The sequence below is a fragment of the Ochlerotatus camptorhynchus genome, unplaced genomic scaffold (genome assembly GCF_037179485.1).
Source record: "Ochlerotatus camptorhynchus isolate MF236.1 unplaced genomic scaffold, CSIRO-AGI_Acam_v1.1 ptg000002l, whole genome shotgun sequence".
Lineage (NCBI taxonomy): Eukaryota > Metazoa > Arthropoda > Insecta > Diptera > Culicidae > Ochlerotatus > Ochlerotatus camptorhynchus.
The window spans coordinates 3,488,953-3,509,542 of record NW_027040494.1 but is presented as its reverse complement, the minus strand read 5'-3'; the positions used below and the strand labels follow the sequence as shown (position 1 = coordinate 3,509,542).

The 20,590-nt window shown below is 39.0% G+C and overlaps 1 protein-coding gene across 5 annotated transcripts in view; it reads right to left on the bottom strand.

Moving 5' to 3' along the window:
- Positions 1-20,590, bottom strand: part of LOC135703294 (slit homolog 1 protein-like) — a 110,682-nt gene that overhangs the window by 56,366 nt on the left and 33,726 nt on the right. For 2 of the 5 annotated variants that reach the window (XM_065224795.1, XM_065224733.1), the window contains exon 5: positions 15,362-17,231. The exons of the other annotated variants lie outside the window; for them this stretch is intronic. In XM_065224795.1, coding sequence (XP_065080867.1) covers positions 15,461-17,231 — 1,771 coding nt within the window. In that variant the 3' untranslated portion in view covers positions 15,362-15,460. Of the gene's footprint in view, positions 1-15,361; positions 17,232-20,590 lie in introns of those variants that run through there. 5 annotated transcript variants of the gene reach the window in all.

The window sequence follows — 20,590 nt, the reverse complement described above, 5'->3', positions numbered from 1 at the left end:
ATTGAATAAATGATCAATAAATTTACTATGATTTTTCAAATATTTACATGGGAATTGCACTACCCATAATCGCATAACAGTCCCATATGGATAGGAAATTAAGCAAAAAATGGGACTGATATGCGATTAAAGGCTGTGCATTCCACTGTAGATGCTATGCAACACCTTCCGTTCGAAAACACCACCACCACCATCGTGGTCCTCCACGATCATAGTCAAGGTCTCGTTGCCGTAGAGGACCACCGGTCTAATCAGCGTCTTGTGGATAGTCATCTTCGTGCGGCGGCGAATTTTATTCGTCCGGAGCGTCCTCCGGAGTCCAAAGTAGGTACGATTCACTGCCATAATGCGTCTTTGAATTTCTCTGCTGGTATCGTTTTCGGCGGTCACCAGTGAGCCCAAATACACGAACTCGTCGACCACCTCGATTTCTTCAACGTCAATCTGAACTCGGGGTGGGAGGCTAACATTGTCTTCTCTAAAGGGTGTCCCACATCAAATTGCATCACGGAAAAAACGCTGTATTTGTTTAAAGTGTATTGTTTACAGTGTATTTTTATCGCTGTCAGTCTTTCCATTTTTTGGAAAAAAAAATGGCGTCACTCGAAAAGCAACGTCGCGAATTGATTTTCCGCAAGCACCTGGAAAATCCTCAACTCTCTCATCGGGACATCGGAAAACAACTCGGAATCGTGCAGTCAACGGGGAGTCGTGTGAGCATCGAACGGAAGAGAGAAATGCGGTTAGAATGGATGTTCTATTAGTGATCACGATCACAAGCGTGTCTTGAAAGCGGAATCCCAATGCTTCGGTCAGGGATGTGGTCAAAAAATTGAATCTGTCCAAGTCTTTCGTTCGGGCTACAAAATGGTGAGTGACAATCTGGTAGGAGCGATATACCTAGCTTCGGTCCTCACAAGTTCCTACCTCACGCCTCCACGAGTCATATGATCACAAAAGACTGCCAGCTGAAACATGAACACAGCTGGTTGGCGTAGCCTGGGCAATGTTGTCAATCCGACAATAGCAGAATGAGGAGGTGCGACAGGAACACTGGCGCGGTAACCATAGCACGGTGATAGAGGAAATGCTTCGCCAACCCGAGCGTCTGTTCATCATGGAGGTGCGGCTCAAACAGCGTCTGACTGGCATCCAGCAGGCTGCATAAGAAATGCTATTCCCCGGAAGCTACATCTAAGATGGCAGCCCCATCACGGCGGATAGGAGACCTTAGGCCAACCACCTACTGTCTCTGAAACCTTTACAATTGTTACGGAAACCAACAGAGAAAGATATCGAACTGATTTAACGGCAACGAGTTTTAGCGCAAAACAACGGACACGAATTGGATCATGGAACGCCCAGCAGGGTCAACTGGCACAACTCGCCAACGAGGCGCGACGCATAAAGCTAGAAATCATGGGACTGAGTGAAGTTCGTTGGCCAAACTTTGGAGAACACAAACTGCCGTCGGGACAGGTACTACTATACTCTGGTATTCGAGGTGAAAACGCTCCCCGCCATCGTGGAGTTGGTCTCCTACTTAGGCAAGGCAAGTGCTGCGCTCATCAAGTGGGAGCCTGTTCATGAGAGGATAATCGTTGCCAGATTTAGAACACGGGTTCGTAACCTTACCATAATCCAACGTTATGCACCAACCGATGCTGCCGAGCTACAGGACAAGGAGAATTTTTACAGTCAACTGAATGCCGTCGTGGATAAGGTTCCAAAGGGTGACATCAAGATCTACACTGACGACTCCAATGCGAAGATCGGCTCCGACAACACGGACTATGAGCGTGTCATGGGACGCCATGGTCTCGGCGAAATGAGCGAGAACGGTGAGCTGTTTGCAGAATTTTGTGGCAATAACGACATGGTGATCGGGGGCTCGCTCTTCCCCCATCGGCCAGTGCACAAAGTCACGTGGGTTTCCCGTGATGGACATACCGAAAATCAGATCGACCACATCTGCATGAGCCGAAAATGGAGACGGAGCCCTCTTGATGTCCGGAATAAACGCAGCGCCGACATCGCGTCTGACCATCACCTTCTAATCGGCGAAATCCGCCTACGCATGGCGGATCCAGCGACGGGAGGAGAAACTCGGGCGGTGGTTCAACACACGCCGACTTGAAGATCCAGCGGTAAAAAGGTCGTTTGTTGAAGAACTTGAGACTCGAGCTGCGGACGTTCCAGAAGGTGGCAGCGTAGAAGAACAATGGACGGCCATCAAGAATGCCTTTATACAAACAAGCGAGAACAACTTGGGTGAGCTGCGCACCCAGAGGAAAGAGTGGATCACAGATGAAACCTGGCGGAAGATTGAGGAGCGTAGAGAAGCAAAAGCCGCGATAGAGCGGGCGAGAACCAGAGGAGCCAAGAACGAAGCCCGTCAACGGTACTCGGCTCTAGAGAAGGAAGTCAACCGCTCTTGCAGACGGGACAAGCGAGCGTGGGTGAACTGCCTGGCCAAAGAAGGGGAGAAAGCCGCAAACACTGGTGATATACGCCTCCTCTACGATATCTCACGACGCCTGAGTGGAGCAAGGATGAACCCGAGGATGCCAGTGAAGGACACGACTGGACAATTGCTTACCGACCCCACTGACCAGCTAAAACGCTGGTTTGAGCACTTCGAACAACTTCTTCAAGTTTCGACGGCCAACCAGCCATCAACATCTCGGCATGATCCACCGGCGCCGTTAATCAATGTGATCTTAAAAAGTTAATTTTTGGTCAAGTATTAATCCAAGATATTTCACTTGGTTTGTCCAGAAAATAGGAACTCCGTTCATAGTGACTATGTGACTACTACTAGGTTTCAAAAAGGAAGCTCTAGGCTTATGTGGAAATATTATAATTTGAGTTTTAGAAGCGTTGGGAGAAATCTTCCATTTTTGTAAATAAGAAGAGAAAATATCTAAACTTTTCTGCAATCTGCTGCAAATAACACGAAGACTTCTTCCTTTAGCGGAAATGCCTGTGTCATCAGCGAACAAAGATTTGTGGCAACCCTGAGGCAAATCAGGGAGGTCCGAAGTGAAAATGTTATACAATATAGGCCCAAGAATGCTACCTTGAGGAACTCCTGCACTAACAGGTAGTCGATTGGATTTGGAATTTTGATAATTTACCTGCAGAGTTCTGTCAGTTAAATAATTTTGAACTAATTTCATAATATAAAGCGGAAAATTAAACTTTTTCAATTTAGCAATCAAACCTTCATGCCCAACACTGTCGAATGTTTTTTCTATGTCTAGAAGAGCAATTCCAGTTGAGTGGCCTTCAGATTTGTTTGAACGAATTAAATTGTTAACTCTTAAGAGTTGATGAGTAGTTGAATGCCCATGGCGAAATCCAAACTGCTCATCTGCAAAAATTGAATTCGTATTGATGTGAAGCATCATTCTATTCAAAATTATCTTTTCAAAAAGTTTTCAATTGAAGACAGCAAACTTATTGGGCGGTAGCTGGAACAACTTTTGCATTTTTCCATTTATCAGGAAAGTATGCCAAATGGAAACATCTGTTAAATAATTTTACCAAGAAAGACAAGGTACTCTCTGTGAGTTTTTTGATGAGGATATAGAAAATTCCATCATCACCTGAAGCTTTCATATTTTGAAACTTTTTAGTTAAAGACCTTACTTCGTCCAAATCAGTCCCCCAGGAATCATCAAAAATATTTTCGAGGGAGAAAATATTCAGATAATCCTGAGCAACCTGATTCTCAATAGGACTAGTAAAACCGAAACTGAAATTATGGGAACTCTCGAATTGCTTAGCAAGCAATTACTGAGCTTTTTCCAAATTTGTGATCAAAATTTCACCACCTTCTTTAAGCGCTGGAATATTTAGGCTTTTGGGGTTTTTTTTCAAAATTTTTGTGAGTTTCCAAAAGGGTTTGGAACTCGGGTCTAATTTAGAAACATTATTTTCAAAAGTTTTGATCCTCAGGGCAGAGAATCACTTTTTAATTTGTTTTTGCAAATCCCGCCAGATAACTTTCATGGAAGGATCGCGTGTTCTTTGATATTGTCTCCTACGGACATTTTTAAGACGGATCAAGAGCTGAAGATCGTCGTCTATTATAATTGAATCGAATTTAACCTCGCATTTTGGTACTGAGGTATATATGGAAGTAGTCAAAGATTCAAGAGCATAATTAATTTCATCTTTGGTTTGCAAAGGAATGTTTGGATCGAAGTTATATTCCATAAATGTTCGATATTGCTCCCAATCAGCTCTATGGTAATTGAAAGTAGAGCTGTTGGGATTACAAATTATTTCTTGGGATATTTCAAAAGTTACTGGAAAGTGATCAGAACCGAAGTCAGCATGGGTAACCAGTTGGCTACAAAGTTGACATGAATCAGTTAAGACCAAATCAATAGTTGAGGGATTTCTTGCTGAAGAAAAGCATGTTGGACTGTTTGGATATTGAATAGTGTAATAACCTGCAGAACAATCATCAAACAGAATATTACCATTGGAATTGCTTTGAGCATTATTCCATGAGCGGTGTTTAGCATTAAAATCACCAATAATGAAGAATTTAGACCTATGACGGGTAAGTTTCTGGAGGTCACCCTTGAGAAAATTCTTTTGCTGGCCTACGCATTGGAATGGCAAATAGGCAGCTATAAACGTAAGTTGTCCAAATTTTGTTTCAACTGAAACTCCCAAAGTTTCAAAAACTTTGGTTTCAAATGAAGAAAGAATTTTATGTTTGATTCGTCTATGAACAATGATGGCAACGCCACCACAGGGTCCATCAAGACGATCATTTCTATAAATGAAATATTTTGAGTCCTTCTTAACCTTATGGTCAGGTTTAAGGAACGCTTCAGTTGTAATGGCAATATGCACGTTATGAACTTTCAAAAAGTTAAATAGCTCGTCTTCATTATCTTTAAGAGATCGAGCATTCCAATTTAAAATATTTAGTGCTTAAAAATCTATTACTGAATTTTAAAGTCATGACAATATTATTTGCAAATTTTACTCCAGTTTGAATAGCATCAAACATGGAGTTAGATTTAAGCATATCAGAAATCATGTCAATTAATGAATTCTGTAAAAATTCCATTTTAGGAGCAGTAATGCCAACAATCAATACGAAACTAACGATTTTAAATTGGCTCACCACTTTAGTAGCCTATTGGTCCCAAGCAAACGATTAACGTACCCTATTCTAGTTGAAATTCTATTACTACACTATGTTTGTTTTGATTCGCTATGAATTTTTGACAGATAACATCAGGGGTGTGTGGATTCATGCAGAACATGAAGGGGTGAGTGAAATAGCTTGGGACTGCTTGGGATCGTTGTTCTGGTACTGAGTGAGCCAAAAAACATCGCATCTTATGTGGTTGTTCAAATCAAGAAACCTGACTCTGCACCAGAAGGTAATTGTTTTAAACACGTTTATTACGTCACGTTTGTGGTATTTGGCTTCAGTTCTTAGTATGCCTAACTCTGCAACTGCAAGAATAACATCGCAAATAGGATACTTCTTATGGAGTCGTTTCCCTACAAGAGTTCCTATGGAGCAACTTACATTGCCTCTAAATTGTGGTGGCTTAAATCTTCATCTGCCCATGCACAAAAGCAAATCACTTCTGGTGAACAGATTCTGCTGTAGTCTTGAGCACACACCGTTCGCACGAGATCTTTCAGTGCACATAGCAAATCCACCAAACATTGCGGCCATACCAGCGCTATATCCCTGTTTAAAATATATAGAAACTAGTGCCCTATATACCAGAGCAGATAATAAGAAACCCATCATCTGATGGACTACACAATTTCTTCCGCGACAAGATGAAGCGCCCTAAAATTGTTGAAGAAAACCCAAGCATCATATGGAGCAAAGTATGGAATAATATCAACAGCAAACATCTTACATCGGCTGAAAGATCAACATCCTTCCTGTTGGTCAACCGGAAAATACCTCATGCAGACTTACTGCACCGCACTAACCGACAAGACAGTCCTTGTGCCAGTTCTGTCCAAACGTTCCTGAGGATTTAGAACATAAATTTTCCAGTTGTGTTCGTGTTCGAGATTTATGGATCTTTCTTCGTCTGAAATTGGAGACAATCATAGATAAAAGAGTAGGGTTTAGGGACTTCTTGATTCCTGAATTAATTAATGTTCAAAGAAGTTGTAGAAGGAAAGCTCTAAAATTGTTTATATGTTACGTAAACTTTGTGTTAGATGCCGAAAAGGTTTTTTTTTCTGTTCAAGCCCTAGACTTTGTTTTAAATTGTGAAAATGTAAACGTGTAAACTGTGTTTCAAACAAGTGTAATAAATGTGTTAAAAAAAATAGTGACAGTGGTTGTTGTAATTGGTGAGCTTGTTCCAGATAAAAACAATCCGTTTGTTTCCTGGCGGGATAATTTCGATCGCGCGTGATCTGTTTTGCGGTTTTAGATAGAACATAGGAAAAGCGATACTGTCGGTAAGGTATGCATCCGAGTGCAAGCACATAGTTGAGTCTTGTGGGAAAAATACATTATCATTTATCGCAGGCCACTATTGTAGAAAAATGTACCTGTCAGATCTTGGGCAGAACGCTTCGGAATATTACGAAAAATAGAGTGCACGCTTGATCCAGTTTGGAATACATTATTGACTGCTATCGAGAACGTAAGTATTTCAATAAATGTTTTCCAAGCAATATTTTTTCAAGTTTTTTTAAGTAAATTTTATCGAGTATTGCAGGGTTCCGATGGACGCACCTAGTCGTGAAAGAATTAAAAAAATCCATTGCAAATAAAAAAGTTACAGCCTATCAAAGTGGCCTGGGGTCAAATTGACCCCAAGGTACAGACAAAGGGTTAATGAAGGCCTGAGTGCTTTTTCGTAGCTTTTTGTTTACTGAGGCTTATAGTACGTTCAGACTACACAGTTATAACACGTTATAGCGCTATCTTGATGGTGGTTTCTGTGTTGCAATTATTTGACAACCGTTATAACATGTTATAACTCTCCAGTCTGGACAGCGTTTTACATAGCAGAAAAACAAGTTCCCAAGTTTTTTTTTTCATATTAAAGAGAATTATGGTAAAATCGCTTGTTTATCGTGTATTTTGCGAAACTTGTCGTCGTCGGTGCCGGGCTGGGGGTTTCGATTATGAGTAAAATCGGAGTTAATTTTGAGTAGCTCTGAGTAATTTGCGTTGCTCAATATCGTATACACATAGCAAACTGATTACGATTGTTATGTTGAAAACAAGGTTGAAACTGGTATTGTCCAGTTCCCAATGATTGTCAATCTTAAAAATTATACGGATAATGTATTCCAGTATTCCATTAGAACTGCGACGTAAAGTCCGAAAATAATAATAAAAGTGAAGTTGGCCAAACATCAGCATCCCTCAAGAGGACATGATAAAGTTGTTAACACCGATCGAAATGTGCCTAAATTCGAAACCGTTGACACCGGTTCCATCCAATCTCAGTGAGGCTCTAACGGCTGGCAATTTCATGGTAGGCTCAAACCTGCAAGCCCTTCCGGTGCCAAGTCATGTCAACACGCCGGACAACCGTTTGGACCACTGGCAACTCACCCAGAAGTTATTCCAGCGTATTTGGGCCCGATGGTACCCAGAGTATCTTGATCAACTACAGTCTCGAGCAACGAAAGGTTGCAAACCTCCATTTGCTGCCATGGTGGGACAGATCGTCGTGATCAAGAATGACAATATTCTGAATGTGCCGGAATGATCTGTACTCGCTGAACATAGTTAAACTTGAATAGTTTAATATTTTTTTTTTGGGTTTCAAGCTGGAGCTGCGTGACTGCTTAATTTTCAAGACTTGACCCATTTGAATAAATTTTGCTTCTATCTTTGACAATACAGCAGAAGGACTAGCCTATGTTGGTCGCTTGAACACTGGATTCCGTATGTATTGTTTCAAGATAGTTATAGAAAAAATGCTGTGACGTGTGCGCGTAGATACATCCGCGTAGTAAACCGATTGAATAAGTAAATCCGTTTCGAACGAAATATCTAAATTATGTAAGTTATGAAAACCGCGCGTATTCCGAAAGCCGTGCGAGACAACCGAAGCGAGAAAAAAAGGCTTATTATCATTTAAAGAGTGCCACAAAAATAAATGTGATAGCCTATGTTGGCAAGTTGATAAATTTTGGTTTACTCCCTAAATATTCTACTTATTTTACTGTTTAGCTTTGTTTCAATATAGTTATTTTACCGCACGTATCAATCATTTCAAGATTTCGTGACCGTACCGAACAAATTCTATACTACAGAAGCTCAAAAGCGTTTGACAAGCTCTACCGAATTGCGTATCACTTCTGCGTAAGCTCCGTAGACGTAGGCGCGTTGATTCCGACAGCCGCGAAAAGTTAAACATGCATCAATACCACATAAGGAAAGAACGATTTTACGTATGGTTTAGTTCATAGATAACATTGACTACTGTTTAAAAATGTAAGTACTTGAACACTAAGAAATAAGTTAACTCAAATGCTTTAACCGCATATATAAGAGATTTCGCGTATTGAGAGAATTATACAGTAATCGAGTACAACAAACTCAGGGGAATACAATACCTCCAAAAGTTTAAAAGCTATTAATTGTCACATACCTTTCCTTTTCTTATTTCCTAAACTATTCCTCTCCTTGTAAATCTGCTTAATGCTATTGGTCTGCCTGCGTTTTCTTATTAAAGTTCAAGACTAAATAAGAAGATTTATTCTACAACTTTAAAGGTTAATTGCCTCCCTAAGCGGACCCCCCGCATCCTAATTCTTTTGTTAATATACTTAATGTCATTAGACTTTCTGAAGTTTCTTATTTAAGTTCATTTGATGATTATGATATCTCATAAGTCTAATTTAATAAATCATTAAAAGCTCTAATTAACCTAATCAATTATAAACCATGCTTTATTAAGTACCGGCACTTGTGCTTGTAATCTAAAATTAAACGTGTTTCAAGTACTTTTGATTTAAGCTTATACCTATTTATTATATCTTAGTTCGACCCAGGTAACACCTTCATGTGACTAAAATGCTTCATTTTGAAGTTAGTTTCCTAGCTGATTTTTAAATTATAAAGGGTATATATTCCAATTACGCTCTCACGTTTCCACTATGTCGCACCACAAAAATACATATGGGTATATCACAATAGAAGCACACCACAGTGGAAATCCCGAGCCATAGTTCAATCCCAAATCAAAATGAAGCACATATAAGATTAGTTAAAATACCATGTTCCAAAATGATGTTTAACATTGTTCCCTGAGTAATACCTCAATGAAAACAACAATGAAAGCTTGTCACGTAAATAGAAGGAGCACCGATGGGCACTTTCTGAAATATTTCAATAGTTTAATTCCCTTGCAAACCCAAATAAATCTATCTGCGTAAAAAATAAATAAAATAAGAGTGGTTTGCGGCAAAACCCGCCAGTATCACACCCAACGTCAGTGCCTATACGTAAGCGTACTACGACGCGGCTCTCAATAAAAGGAGTAACAAGTGTGATACTATCACTGCTAGACTAGATCTTTGGTTCTCTCATGCAGTGGTTTATCAGAGAGTGGAAGCTTCAGTCCGCATCGTGCTCTCTTGCCGTGCGGATCTATTTGCTTTTTGCTGAAGGAAGTGTTACTACTACCTAAAGCTGCAACAAATTTAAACAGCACTTTTCAGTGCTCAACCTGTAAAAATTTTCTACCTTGTTCAACTCTTATTCCTCTTCGATCCTTGTTTGGACCCTACCCGAGGTAATCCTTCTTGGATATCGATTTGGAAAATTCCTCTTCGATCCTTCAGATTCTTATAGTAATCTGCTTGGAAGTCGATTTGGATAAAAATTTACTGTCGCCATGAAACACAAAAGAAAGGGGCAAACTCTTGACCCCCCTTCTGATGAAATTAATTTGAGTAATCAATTTGATTTGCTCACGGATGATGAGAATGATCCATCATCCAAGAAAAATTCTAGTAAACTTTCCCGGCTTAATGCCAAGAAGGAAAAGATTCCCCCTATTGTGATAACCACTACCGATTTCCATGCTCTTCGCATGGAACTTTTGAATTTCGTGAAAGTTAAGTTTTCACTACAAATTGGACGTCGGGGTGAATGCCGTGTATTGGCTGAAACCTTGGACGGATTTAAATGTCTTCTCAAGTATCTTACTGAGAAGAAGCACAATTTTTTTACTTACGACACCAAAACTGAACGTGTGTTCAAGGTTGTCATGAAAGGACTGCCCAGTGGTGAATCCCTGGATCAGATCAAAGATGGACTGGCAAAATTACTTGGAGTTGTGCCACTCCAAGTAATCAAAATGAAAATGAAATCCCGTCCTGGCGATTCGCGCAACGGGATTTCTAATGATTTTTATTTAGTTCACTTCAAATCTAGTGAACTAAACAACCTTAAGGCCTTAGATAAAGCTAGCCTTATGCTCCATGTCCGAGTGAAGTGGGAACACTTCAGGAAGACTGGAGGAAATTTCCAAAACCTCACCCAGTGCCGTAAGTGCCAGGGATGGGGTCACGGAACTAAAAATTGCTACATGCCAGCTAAATGCATGAATTGTGGTGATTCCTCTCACGCAAAGGACGACTGTCCTGTGAAGGAAGATCCTAAGAAATTTAAATGTTCAAATTGTGGTGAAAACCACAAATCCAATTTTTGGGAATGTAAGACTCGCAAAGCGATCCTACAATCTCGTTCTAACCGTCAGGTAGGAAACGCTCCACGTTTCCGACCAGGTACAAATTCCTCTGCTGTTAACAACGGTCAGCGAGGAACAAATTCTACATTCGTACCCGTAGGTACAAATATCTCCCCTGCTTCAAATGTTTCATCTGTACCTACTCCCCTCGCTGCTAACAATGTTCAGCAAGTTAATGGAGCTACCTATGCTGCTATTGCAACGGGTAGAAATCAAAATACTAACCACCGTTCTAACGGAAATTTTGACAATTTTGACTTAGGAAGCATTACTGCCCCTAAAATGGAATTTTTACAGAAATCATTAATTGACATGATTTCTGATATGCTTAAATCTAACTCCATGTTTGATGCTATTCAAACTGGAGTAAAATTTGCAAATAATATAGTCATGACTTTAAAATTCAGTAATGGATTTTAAAGCATTGAATATTGTAAATTGGAATGCTCGATCTCTTAAAGATAATGAAGACGAGCTATTTAACTTTTTGCGAGTTCATAACGTGCATATTGCCGTTATAACTGAAACGTTCCTTAAACCTGACCATAAGGTTAAGAAGGACGCAAATTACTTGATTTATAGAAATGATCGTCTTGATGGACCCTGTGGTGGCGTTGCCATCATTGTTCATAGACGAATCAAACATAAAATTCTTTCTTCATTTGAAACCAAAGTTTTTGAAACTTTGGGAGTTTCAGTTGAAACAAAATTTGGACAACTTACGTTTATAGCTGCCTATTTGCCATTCCAATGCGTAGGCCAGCAAAAGAATTTTCTCAAGGGTGACCTCCAGAAACTTACCCGTCATAGGTCTAAATTCTTCATTATTGGTGATTTTAATGCAAAACACCGCTCATGGAATAATGCTCAAAGCAATTCCAATGGTAATATTCTGTTTGATGATTGTTCTGCAGGTTATTACACTATTCAATATCCAAACAGCCCAACATGCTTTTCTTCTGCAAGAAATCCCTCCACTATTGATTTGGTCTTAACTGATTCATGTCAACTTTGTAGCCAATTGGTTACCCATGCTGACTTCGGTTCTGATCACCTTCCAGTAACTTTTGAAATATCCCAAGAAATAATTTGTAATCCCAACAGCTCTACTTTCAATTACCATAGAGCTGATTGGGAGCAGTATCGAACATTTATGGAATATAACTTCGATCCAAACATTCCTTTGCAAACCAAAGATGAAATTAATTATGCTCTTGAATCTCTGACTACTTCTATAGTTGAAGCAAGAGCTGCCTCAGTACCAAAATGCGAGGTTAAATTCGATTCAATTATAATAGACGACGATCTTCAGCTCTTGATCCGTCTTAAAAATGTCCGTAGGAGACAATATCAAAGAACACGCGATCCTGCCATGAAAGTTATCTGGCGGGATTTGCAAAAACAAATTAAAAAGCGATTCTCTGCCCTGAGGAACAAAACTTTTGAAAATAATATTTCTAAATTAGACCCGAGTTCCAAACCCTTTTGGAAACTCACAAAAATTTTGAAAAAACCTCAAAAGCCTATTCCAGCGCTTAAAGAAGGTGGTAAAATTTTGATCACAAATTTGGAAAAAGCTCAGAAACTTGCTAAGCAATTCGAGAGTTCCCATAATTTCAGTTTGGGTCTTACTAGTCCTATTGAGAATCAGGTTGCTCGGGATTTTCTGAATATTTTCTCTCGGGAAAATATTTTTGATGATTCCTGGGGGACTGATTTGGACGAAGTAAGGTCTATAACTAAAAAATTTCAAAATATGAAAGCTCCAGGTGATGATGGAATTTTCTATATCCTCATCAAAAAACTCCCAGAGAGTACCTTGTCTTTCTTGGTAAAATTATTTAACAGATGTTTCCATTTGGCATACTTTCCTGATAAATGGAAAAATGCAAAAGTTGTTCCAATTTTGAAGCCGGATAAAAATCCAGCTGAAGCTTCTAGCTACCGTCCAATAAGTTTGCTTTCTTCAATAAGTAAACTTTTTGAAAAGATAATTTTGAATAGAATGATGCTTCACATCAATACGAACTCAATTTTTGCAGATGAGCAGTTTGGATTTCGCCATGGGCATTCAACTACTCATCAACTCTTAAGAGTTAACAATTTAATTCGTTCAAACAAATCTGAAGGCCACTCAACTGGAGTTGCTCTTCTAGACATAGAAAAAGCATTCGACAGTGTTTGGCATGAAGGTTTGATTGCTAAATTGAAAAAGTTTAATTTTCCACTTTATATTATGAAATTAGTTCAAAATTATTTAACTGACAGAACTCTTCAAGTAAATTATCAAAATTCCAAATCTAATCGACTACCTGTTAGGGCAGGAGTTCCTCAGGGTAGCATTCTTGGGCCTATATTGTATAACATTTTCACTTCGGACCTCCCTGATTTGCCTCAGGGTTGCCACAAATCTTTGTTCGCTGATGACACAGGCATTTCCGCTAAAGGAAGAAGTCTACGTGTTATTTGCAGCAGACTGCAGAAAAGTTTAGATATTTTCTCTTCTTATTTACAAAAATGGAAGATTTCTCCCAACGCTTCCAAAACTCAACTTATAATATTTCCACATAAGCCTAGAGCTTCGTTTTTGAAACCTAGTAGTAGTCACATAGTCACTATGAACGGAGTTCCAATTTCCTGGTCAAACCAAGTGAAATATCTTGGATTAATACTTGACCAAAAATTAACTTTTAAAGATCACATTGAGGGCATTCAAGCCAAATGTAACAAATATATAAAATGTTTGTATCCTCTTATTAACAGGAAATCCAAACTTTGCCTGACGAATAAACTTCTAATATTTAAACAAGTTTTTAGACCGGCCATGCTTTACGCTGTGCCAATATGGTCTAGTTGCTGCACTACCAGGAAAAAATCACTTCAAAGGATTCAGAACAAAATTCTGAAAATGATTTTGAAGTTGCCTCCCTGGTACAGTACAACCGAAGTACATAGAATTTCGAATGTTGAGACTTTAGCACAAATGTCCAACAAAATAATTAATAATTTCAGGCAAAAATCGTTGCAATCCTCAATTGCAACGATTAATTCCCTTTATACTTAGATAAGATTTAGTTTTAGTTTTTAGTTTTAAGATATCAATTGTTATACTGACATGCAGGTTAAAAAACCTGTTTAAAATACTGAATTGCCAAGACATGAACAATGTAAAAAACACTTAGATATATATCATAACAATTAAGGCTGGTACGTTACTGCAGTAACTGGAGCACCTAGGTTAAAATGAAATGTAATTTATTTTGAATTTGAAACAAATAGAGTTAAAAAAAAAAAAAGGAGAGTGGAAGCTTAGTAATCCCCATTGCCTGCCCATGACGCCATTCTATAGCGGCATGAGCCAGCAACGCCGACCATAAATCTACCGTCTCCAACACTCCACTATAAAGCATGAAATTAAGCCCGCCCACCAACAGCAAGGTGCAAAAACTAGCCAAGGGGAGGGAACTTGAATTGTTTAAAATTTTAAATACTTAATCCTAATCTTAACTCTAAATTCTGAACTAAAATACAGAATACAAAATGAACATAGATAAGAACAATTACTAAATTTATTTATTGTGAACCAGAACCAGCATATCACCAACTCTCACGAAAGAGAATAACTTCAACGGTCAATCATCATGAACTGACCAAGCCAGAGCTGACCTAATCTACGATACACCTCAACTTTTATGTAGGATTCCGAAGTTAAATCAACAAGATGAGAGGGCTCTGTTAGCATACAAGCCAGAATCTTCTCAAATCTCTGGGCGAGAAATCAACATGCACGCTTCTGAAATAACACCACCACATCACCAAACATTTTCAACCACATCATTCTAACGAATCGATCCTTGGTCAGGCCAAGAGTAATTCATAAGAACTGTGTGTATATTAAAAACCAATATTAGCATATTTAATATGCTGTCAGACGATATTTTCTTTGATAATTTTTGAGTAAATGTGAGTAGCTTTAATTCACTCGCTGCAAATATATTTACTCTAAGTACAGCCAACCGGTGGAAGCTAACGATTTGAAATTGGCTCACTACTTGACTAGCCTATTGGTCCCAAGCAAATCGATTAACGTACCCCATTCTAGTCGAAATTCTAGTACTAGCACTTTGTTTGTTTTGATTCGCTATGAAAGTTTGACAGAAAAAAATGAGGGGTTCGTGGATTTTCCTATGTTTTGAGGGGTGCATCTATTAGCTTGAGACCGAAGATAGTACCAGAGCTGACCCAAAAAGTTGAGCTCGTTTCTTCGGGACCTTCTGGTCTTAGAGTTACCTCTATGGTACAGCTGTCTTGCCCCTAGGTGTCGGGTTTGAATGATTACAACAACTTGAGTGAAGCTATGATGTGAAATGAGAGGCTCGGTGACCTTAGAACGATCGTTTTTGCTTACTAAGCAGAACATCATCATTCTAATCTCAGGCCCATTCACATTCAAAATTCGTCAATCGCTTTATTTGTTTGGTAATAACAACTACTCGATGATTAAAAAAGAGCTCGTATGCCTATTGGCAAACGTTTTTGCTTACTGAGCAGAAGGTCGTGGGTTCAATCCCAAGCTCCTTCGCGTTATCTAACTAATCCGAGATTTATGTGATATTCGTTAGGTAAAAACAGTTGAATTTGTTTTGACATTTTATTATGTGTTGAATAAATTCATGAGCTTTCACTAGGATATTTTCCCCGAGCCCCCATGAATGGATGCTGCATTTTTGTTAACTTTCTTCTCGAGCATGTCCTTCTCCTGCTTCTTGGCTTTCTCTTCCTTTTTCAATGCCGTGTGCATTCTCTGCAGATTTGAGATTATGTCTTTCAATTTCCTGCTGCTTTTCGCCAAGCAAACGGTTTGCATCTTCGGTATCTTGTTGACGCCTTGACAGTAGGCCTCTGTTAAATGTGTCTTTCTCCTGAACGAATTTGATGATCCGCTCTAACATTTCCTTATTTGATATCAATCCTTCCTTTGTCACGCGATGGAATTGTCGCTGCTTCTCAATTTCATTAGCCACATTGCGCTTAGAACTGTTGAGACGATTTCGTTTAGCTTTTACCTCTTCCAATGCTTTTTGCCAATTATTTGCCAGAATCCTAGCGTTCTCAATCTCCCTAAGTTTGTCAGCATTTTCAGCATTAGCACTGGCGATTGCATTTCGAACTTCATCGGTTATTTGATTGCTAGTAGTTGATACTGGTTTCGGGCAATTTTTCTGATTTGCACGTTCATGGAAGTCAGCTTCCCGCAAGATCTGGTTCAATCGATCGTTGTATGGCTTTAAGTAAGTTCTACAGCAAATGCCATTTTCATTCCGCATCTCCGCTGCACATAGGTTCTTATTTTTATCGACAGTCGAGCTTTCAAACTTTTTAATTTCGCTGCAGCTCCACTCATTATTTGACATTCGATATTGAAGGCTATGGGTGTGTGATCTATTTACATAAGACTTCAATGAAATAAGATTGTTATCGTTTAAGCCCACCCATTCCAGCTTCTTAAATACGTTTAAAGAAGGTCCGTAAGAAAGTTTGTTATGAGATAATTCAAGTACTTTTAAACTGAATGGTTTTGGGGGAATTTTATTTGTATGCATTTCAAACAAATTATTATGCGCCAAAATAAGATATTGTAAATTTGCCATCCATGGTCGAAATCCAAATACTTCCAACAAATTGTTAGACAGATCCAAATATTCCATTGAAAGACAAGTTTGCAGCTCTGGTGTTGTATCGAGTTTGTTCCGGGCGAGGATTAAATTTACAAGGGTGCACTGTTGGCCTACTACGAATTCCGTTAGGGAATTATTTCTGGCATCTAAACGGGTCACATGTGGTGGCATGATAAAATCCGTCAAGTCGTTGAAGCTCACATTGACTAGATCAAGGTTAGCAACAAGTTGTTGCAAATTCAATCGCTTCAGTCGGTTGAATGACAAATCTAGTGTTTTGAGGTGTCTTTGATTGCGGAAGTGATTATCATTGATTGACGCAATGTTGTTATGTGATGCATTCAAAATTTTTAGATAAGCAGTATATGTGAACGCTGGTAACGAATCCAATTGATTTTGATCCAAGTAAAGAAGTTGCAAATTAGTAGGCGAATCGAAGGTATAATAATCGATTGATGTTATTTCATTTTTTGACAGCACCAGTGTTTGTAAATTATTCGCCCCTCTAAATGCGCTAGGATTAATACGAGTTAGACGATTATTTTCAAGATACATCGTTTGAAGGTTTGCTGCCCTTTCAAATGCATTTTGTTGGATCGAGGTAATGATAAGACTGTTGAGATTCAGGAGGGTCACACGAGGGAACGCATCGATCAATGATTTGGGAAGATACTCTAATGTGGAGTCTCGAAATGTCAATTTTTGTTGAGGATTATGCTCCAGCCCGAAATCATGGAATTCTCCGTTTTTTAAATGCACATTGTTAATCTGACAATCATAGTGCTCCGTGACTACGTTGCAAATGTGCCTTGTTGATTGCGACCTGTAATGATAATAGAGACAAGAATCGATTAGTTCGTATGATCTTTGTTTTATTTATTAAAAAAATATTAATGAAAAAAAAATACTGTTAGGGACAATGGACGGGAAGACGGCCATCCGAGGTCGAATAGCCACTCTCTGGATTATTAAAACAATCACCTTTTGGAAAGTTATATTAGTAGTATAATAGTATCACAGACAAACATATATAACACTTATAATAACATTATTCGCACGATCTAACAGTCAATGCAAGTACGATTTTTGCTGGGAATGTGCTCCCATTTGCTCCCCCGCCACTAAAGTGTTAACACATAACTTATGTGGAACTTCATGCAAAAAGCTGACTCAAAGCTGACCCCTTTTTTGTTTTGCCTCAGTGGTATAGCTGGCATAGTTGGACATCGATCTGTCAAAATAAAATTTTCGTGATATCGACACTGAGCATTCATTAGGACCAATGTCGAAAACATAAATAATGGCTTCTTTCGTAAATGTCTGGTACGTCAAAGTCAATTCAAGTAAGCCACTAATTTTATCGGATAGGAGGACTCTTTCTGTACACAATCATGGTGTTGGTTTTCTTGAGTGAGTTTTCATTTTCAAGAAATTCACGCAAAAAGTAATTGTTTACGTTTGCTGCATTGGCCCTTATGAAAGTAAGCATTGACGTTGACGGCGACTCTGCAACTCTTACTCCTGGTAAAATCCCATAAGCATCTGACAATCTATGCATGAAATCCAGCGGACTTTGTCTTATCTCTTCATTCCTCCAGCAAGCCACCGTTTCTTCACACAAAGATTGTGGGTATTCTTTTTTCGACTAGTTCGACAGGGGGCTTCTCAAAGGATTTTTTAACTAGTATTTTCAAGTCGGTTAGAAGCCAATCAAGAGCGTTGTTATTCAGTAATATTTCCTATAGAGATTAGTGACGTTTAGCGCACGCACACTAGCGGAAGCAACGCCGTGTAAAGTTGTTTATCATTTTCATCTGGCTCAGTCCGCATCGTGCTCTCTTGCCGTGCGGATCTATTTGCTTTTTGCTGAAGGAAGTGTTACCAACAATCAATACGAAACTAACGATTTTAAATTGGCTCACTACTTGACTAGCCTATTGGTCCCAAGCAAACGATTAACTTACCCCATTCTAGTCGAGATTCTACTACTACACAATGTTTGTTTTGATTCGCTATGAAAGTTTGACAGATAAAATGAGGGGTTATTGGTTTTTCCTCTGTTTCGAGGGGTGAATCGATTAGCTTGGGACCGAAGAGAGTACCAGAGCTGAGCCAAAAAGTTGAGCACATTATTTCGGAACCTTCTAGTCTTAGAGTTACCTCTATGGTGTTACTACTACCTAAAGCTACAACAAATTTAAACAGCACTTTTCAGTGCTCAACCTGTAAAAATTGTCTACCTTGTTCAACTCTTATTCCTCTTCGATCCTTGTTTGGACCCTACCCGAGGTAATCCTTCTTGGATATCGATTTGGAAAATTCCTCTTCGATCCTTCAGATTCTTATAGTAATCTGCTTGGAAGTCGATTTGGATAAAAATTTACTGCCGCCATGGCGCCTAAACGCAAAAGAAAGGGGCAAACTCTTGACCCCCCTTCTGATGAAATTAATTTGAGTAATCAATTTGATTTGCTCACGGATGATGAGAATGATCCATCATCCAAGAAAAATTCTAGTAAACTTTCCCGGCTTAATGCCAAGAAGGAAAAGATTCCCCCTATAGTGATAACCACTACCGATTTCCATGCTCTTCGCATGGAACTTTTGAATTTCGTGAAAGTTAAGTTTTCACTACAAATTGGACGTCGGGGTGAATGCCGTGTATTGGCTGAAACCTTGGACGGATTTAAATGTCTTCTCAAGTATCTTACTGAGAAGAAGCACAAATTTTTTACTTACGACACCAAAACTGAACGTGTGTTCAAGGTTGTCATGAAAGGACTGCCCAGTGGTGAATCCCTGGATCAGATCAAAGATGAACTGGCAAAATTACTTGGAGTTGTGCCACTCCAAGTAATCAAAATGAAAATGAAATCCCGTCCTGGCGATTCGCGCAACGGGATTTCTAATGATTTTTATTTAGTTCACTTCAAGTCTAGTGAACTAAACAACCTTAAGGCCTTAGAAAAAGCTAGCCTTATGCTCCATGTCCGAGTGAAGTGGGAACACTTCAGGAAGACTGGAGGAAATTTCCAAAACCTCACCCAGTGCCGTAAATGCCAGGGATGGGGTCACGGAACTAAAAATTGCTACATGCCAGCTAAATGCATGAATTGTGGTGATTCCTCTCACGCAAAGGACGACTGTCCTGTGAAGGAAGATCCTAAGAAATTTAAATGTACAAATTGTGGTGAAAACCACAAATCCAATTTTTGGGAATGTAAGACTCGCAAAGCGATCCTACAATCTCGTTCTAACCGTCAGGTAGGAAACACTCCACGTTTCCGACCAGGTACAAATTCCTCTGCTGTTAACAACGGTCAGCGAGGAACAAATTCTACATTCGTACCCGTAGGTACAAATATCTCCCCTGCTTCAAATGTTTCATCTGTACCTACTCCCCTCGCTGCTAACAATGTTCAGCGAGTTAATGGAGCTACCTATGCTGCTATTGCAGCGGGTAGAAATCAAAATACTAACCAACGTTCTAATGGAAATTTTGACAATTTTGACTTAGGAAGCATTACTGCCCCCAAAATGGAATTTTTACAGAATTCATTAATTGACATGATTTCTGATATGCTTAAATCTAACTCCATGTTTGATGCTATTCAAACTGGAGTAAAATTTGCAAATAATATTGTCATGACTTTAAAATTCAGTAATGGATTTTAAAGCATTAAATATTGTAAATTGGAATGCTCGATCTCTTAAAGATAATGAAGACGAGCTATTTAACTTTTTGCGAGTTCATAACGTGCATATTGCCGTTATAACTGAAACGTTCCTTAAACCTGACCATAAGGTTAAGAAGGACGCAAATTACTTGATTTATAGAAATGATCGTCTTGATGGACCCTGTGGTGGCGTTGCCATCATTGTTCATAGACGAATCAAACATAAAATTCTTTCTTCATTTGAAACCAAAGTTTTTGAAACTTTGGGAGTTTCAGTTGAAACAAAATTTGGACAACTTTTGCCTATTTGCCATTCCAATGCGTAGGCCAGCAAAAGAATTTTCTCAAGGGTGACCTCCAGAAACTTACCCGTCATAGGTCTAAATTCTTCATTATTGGTGATTTTAATGCAAAACACCGCTCATGGAATAATGCTCAAAGCAATTCCAATGGTAATATTCTGTTTGATGATTGTTCTGCAGGTTATTACACTATTCAATATCCA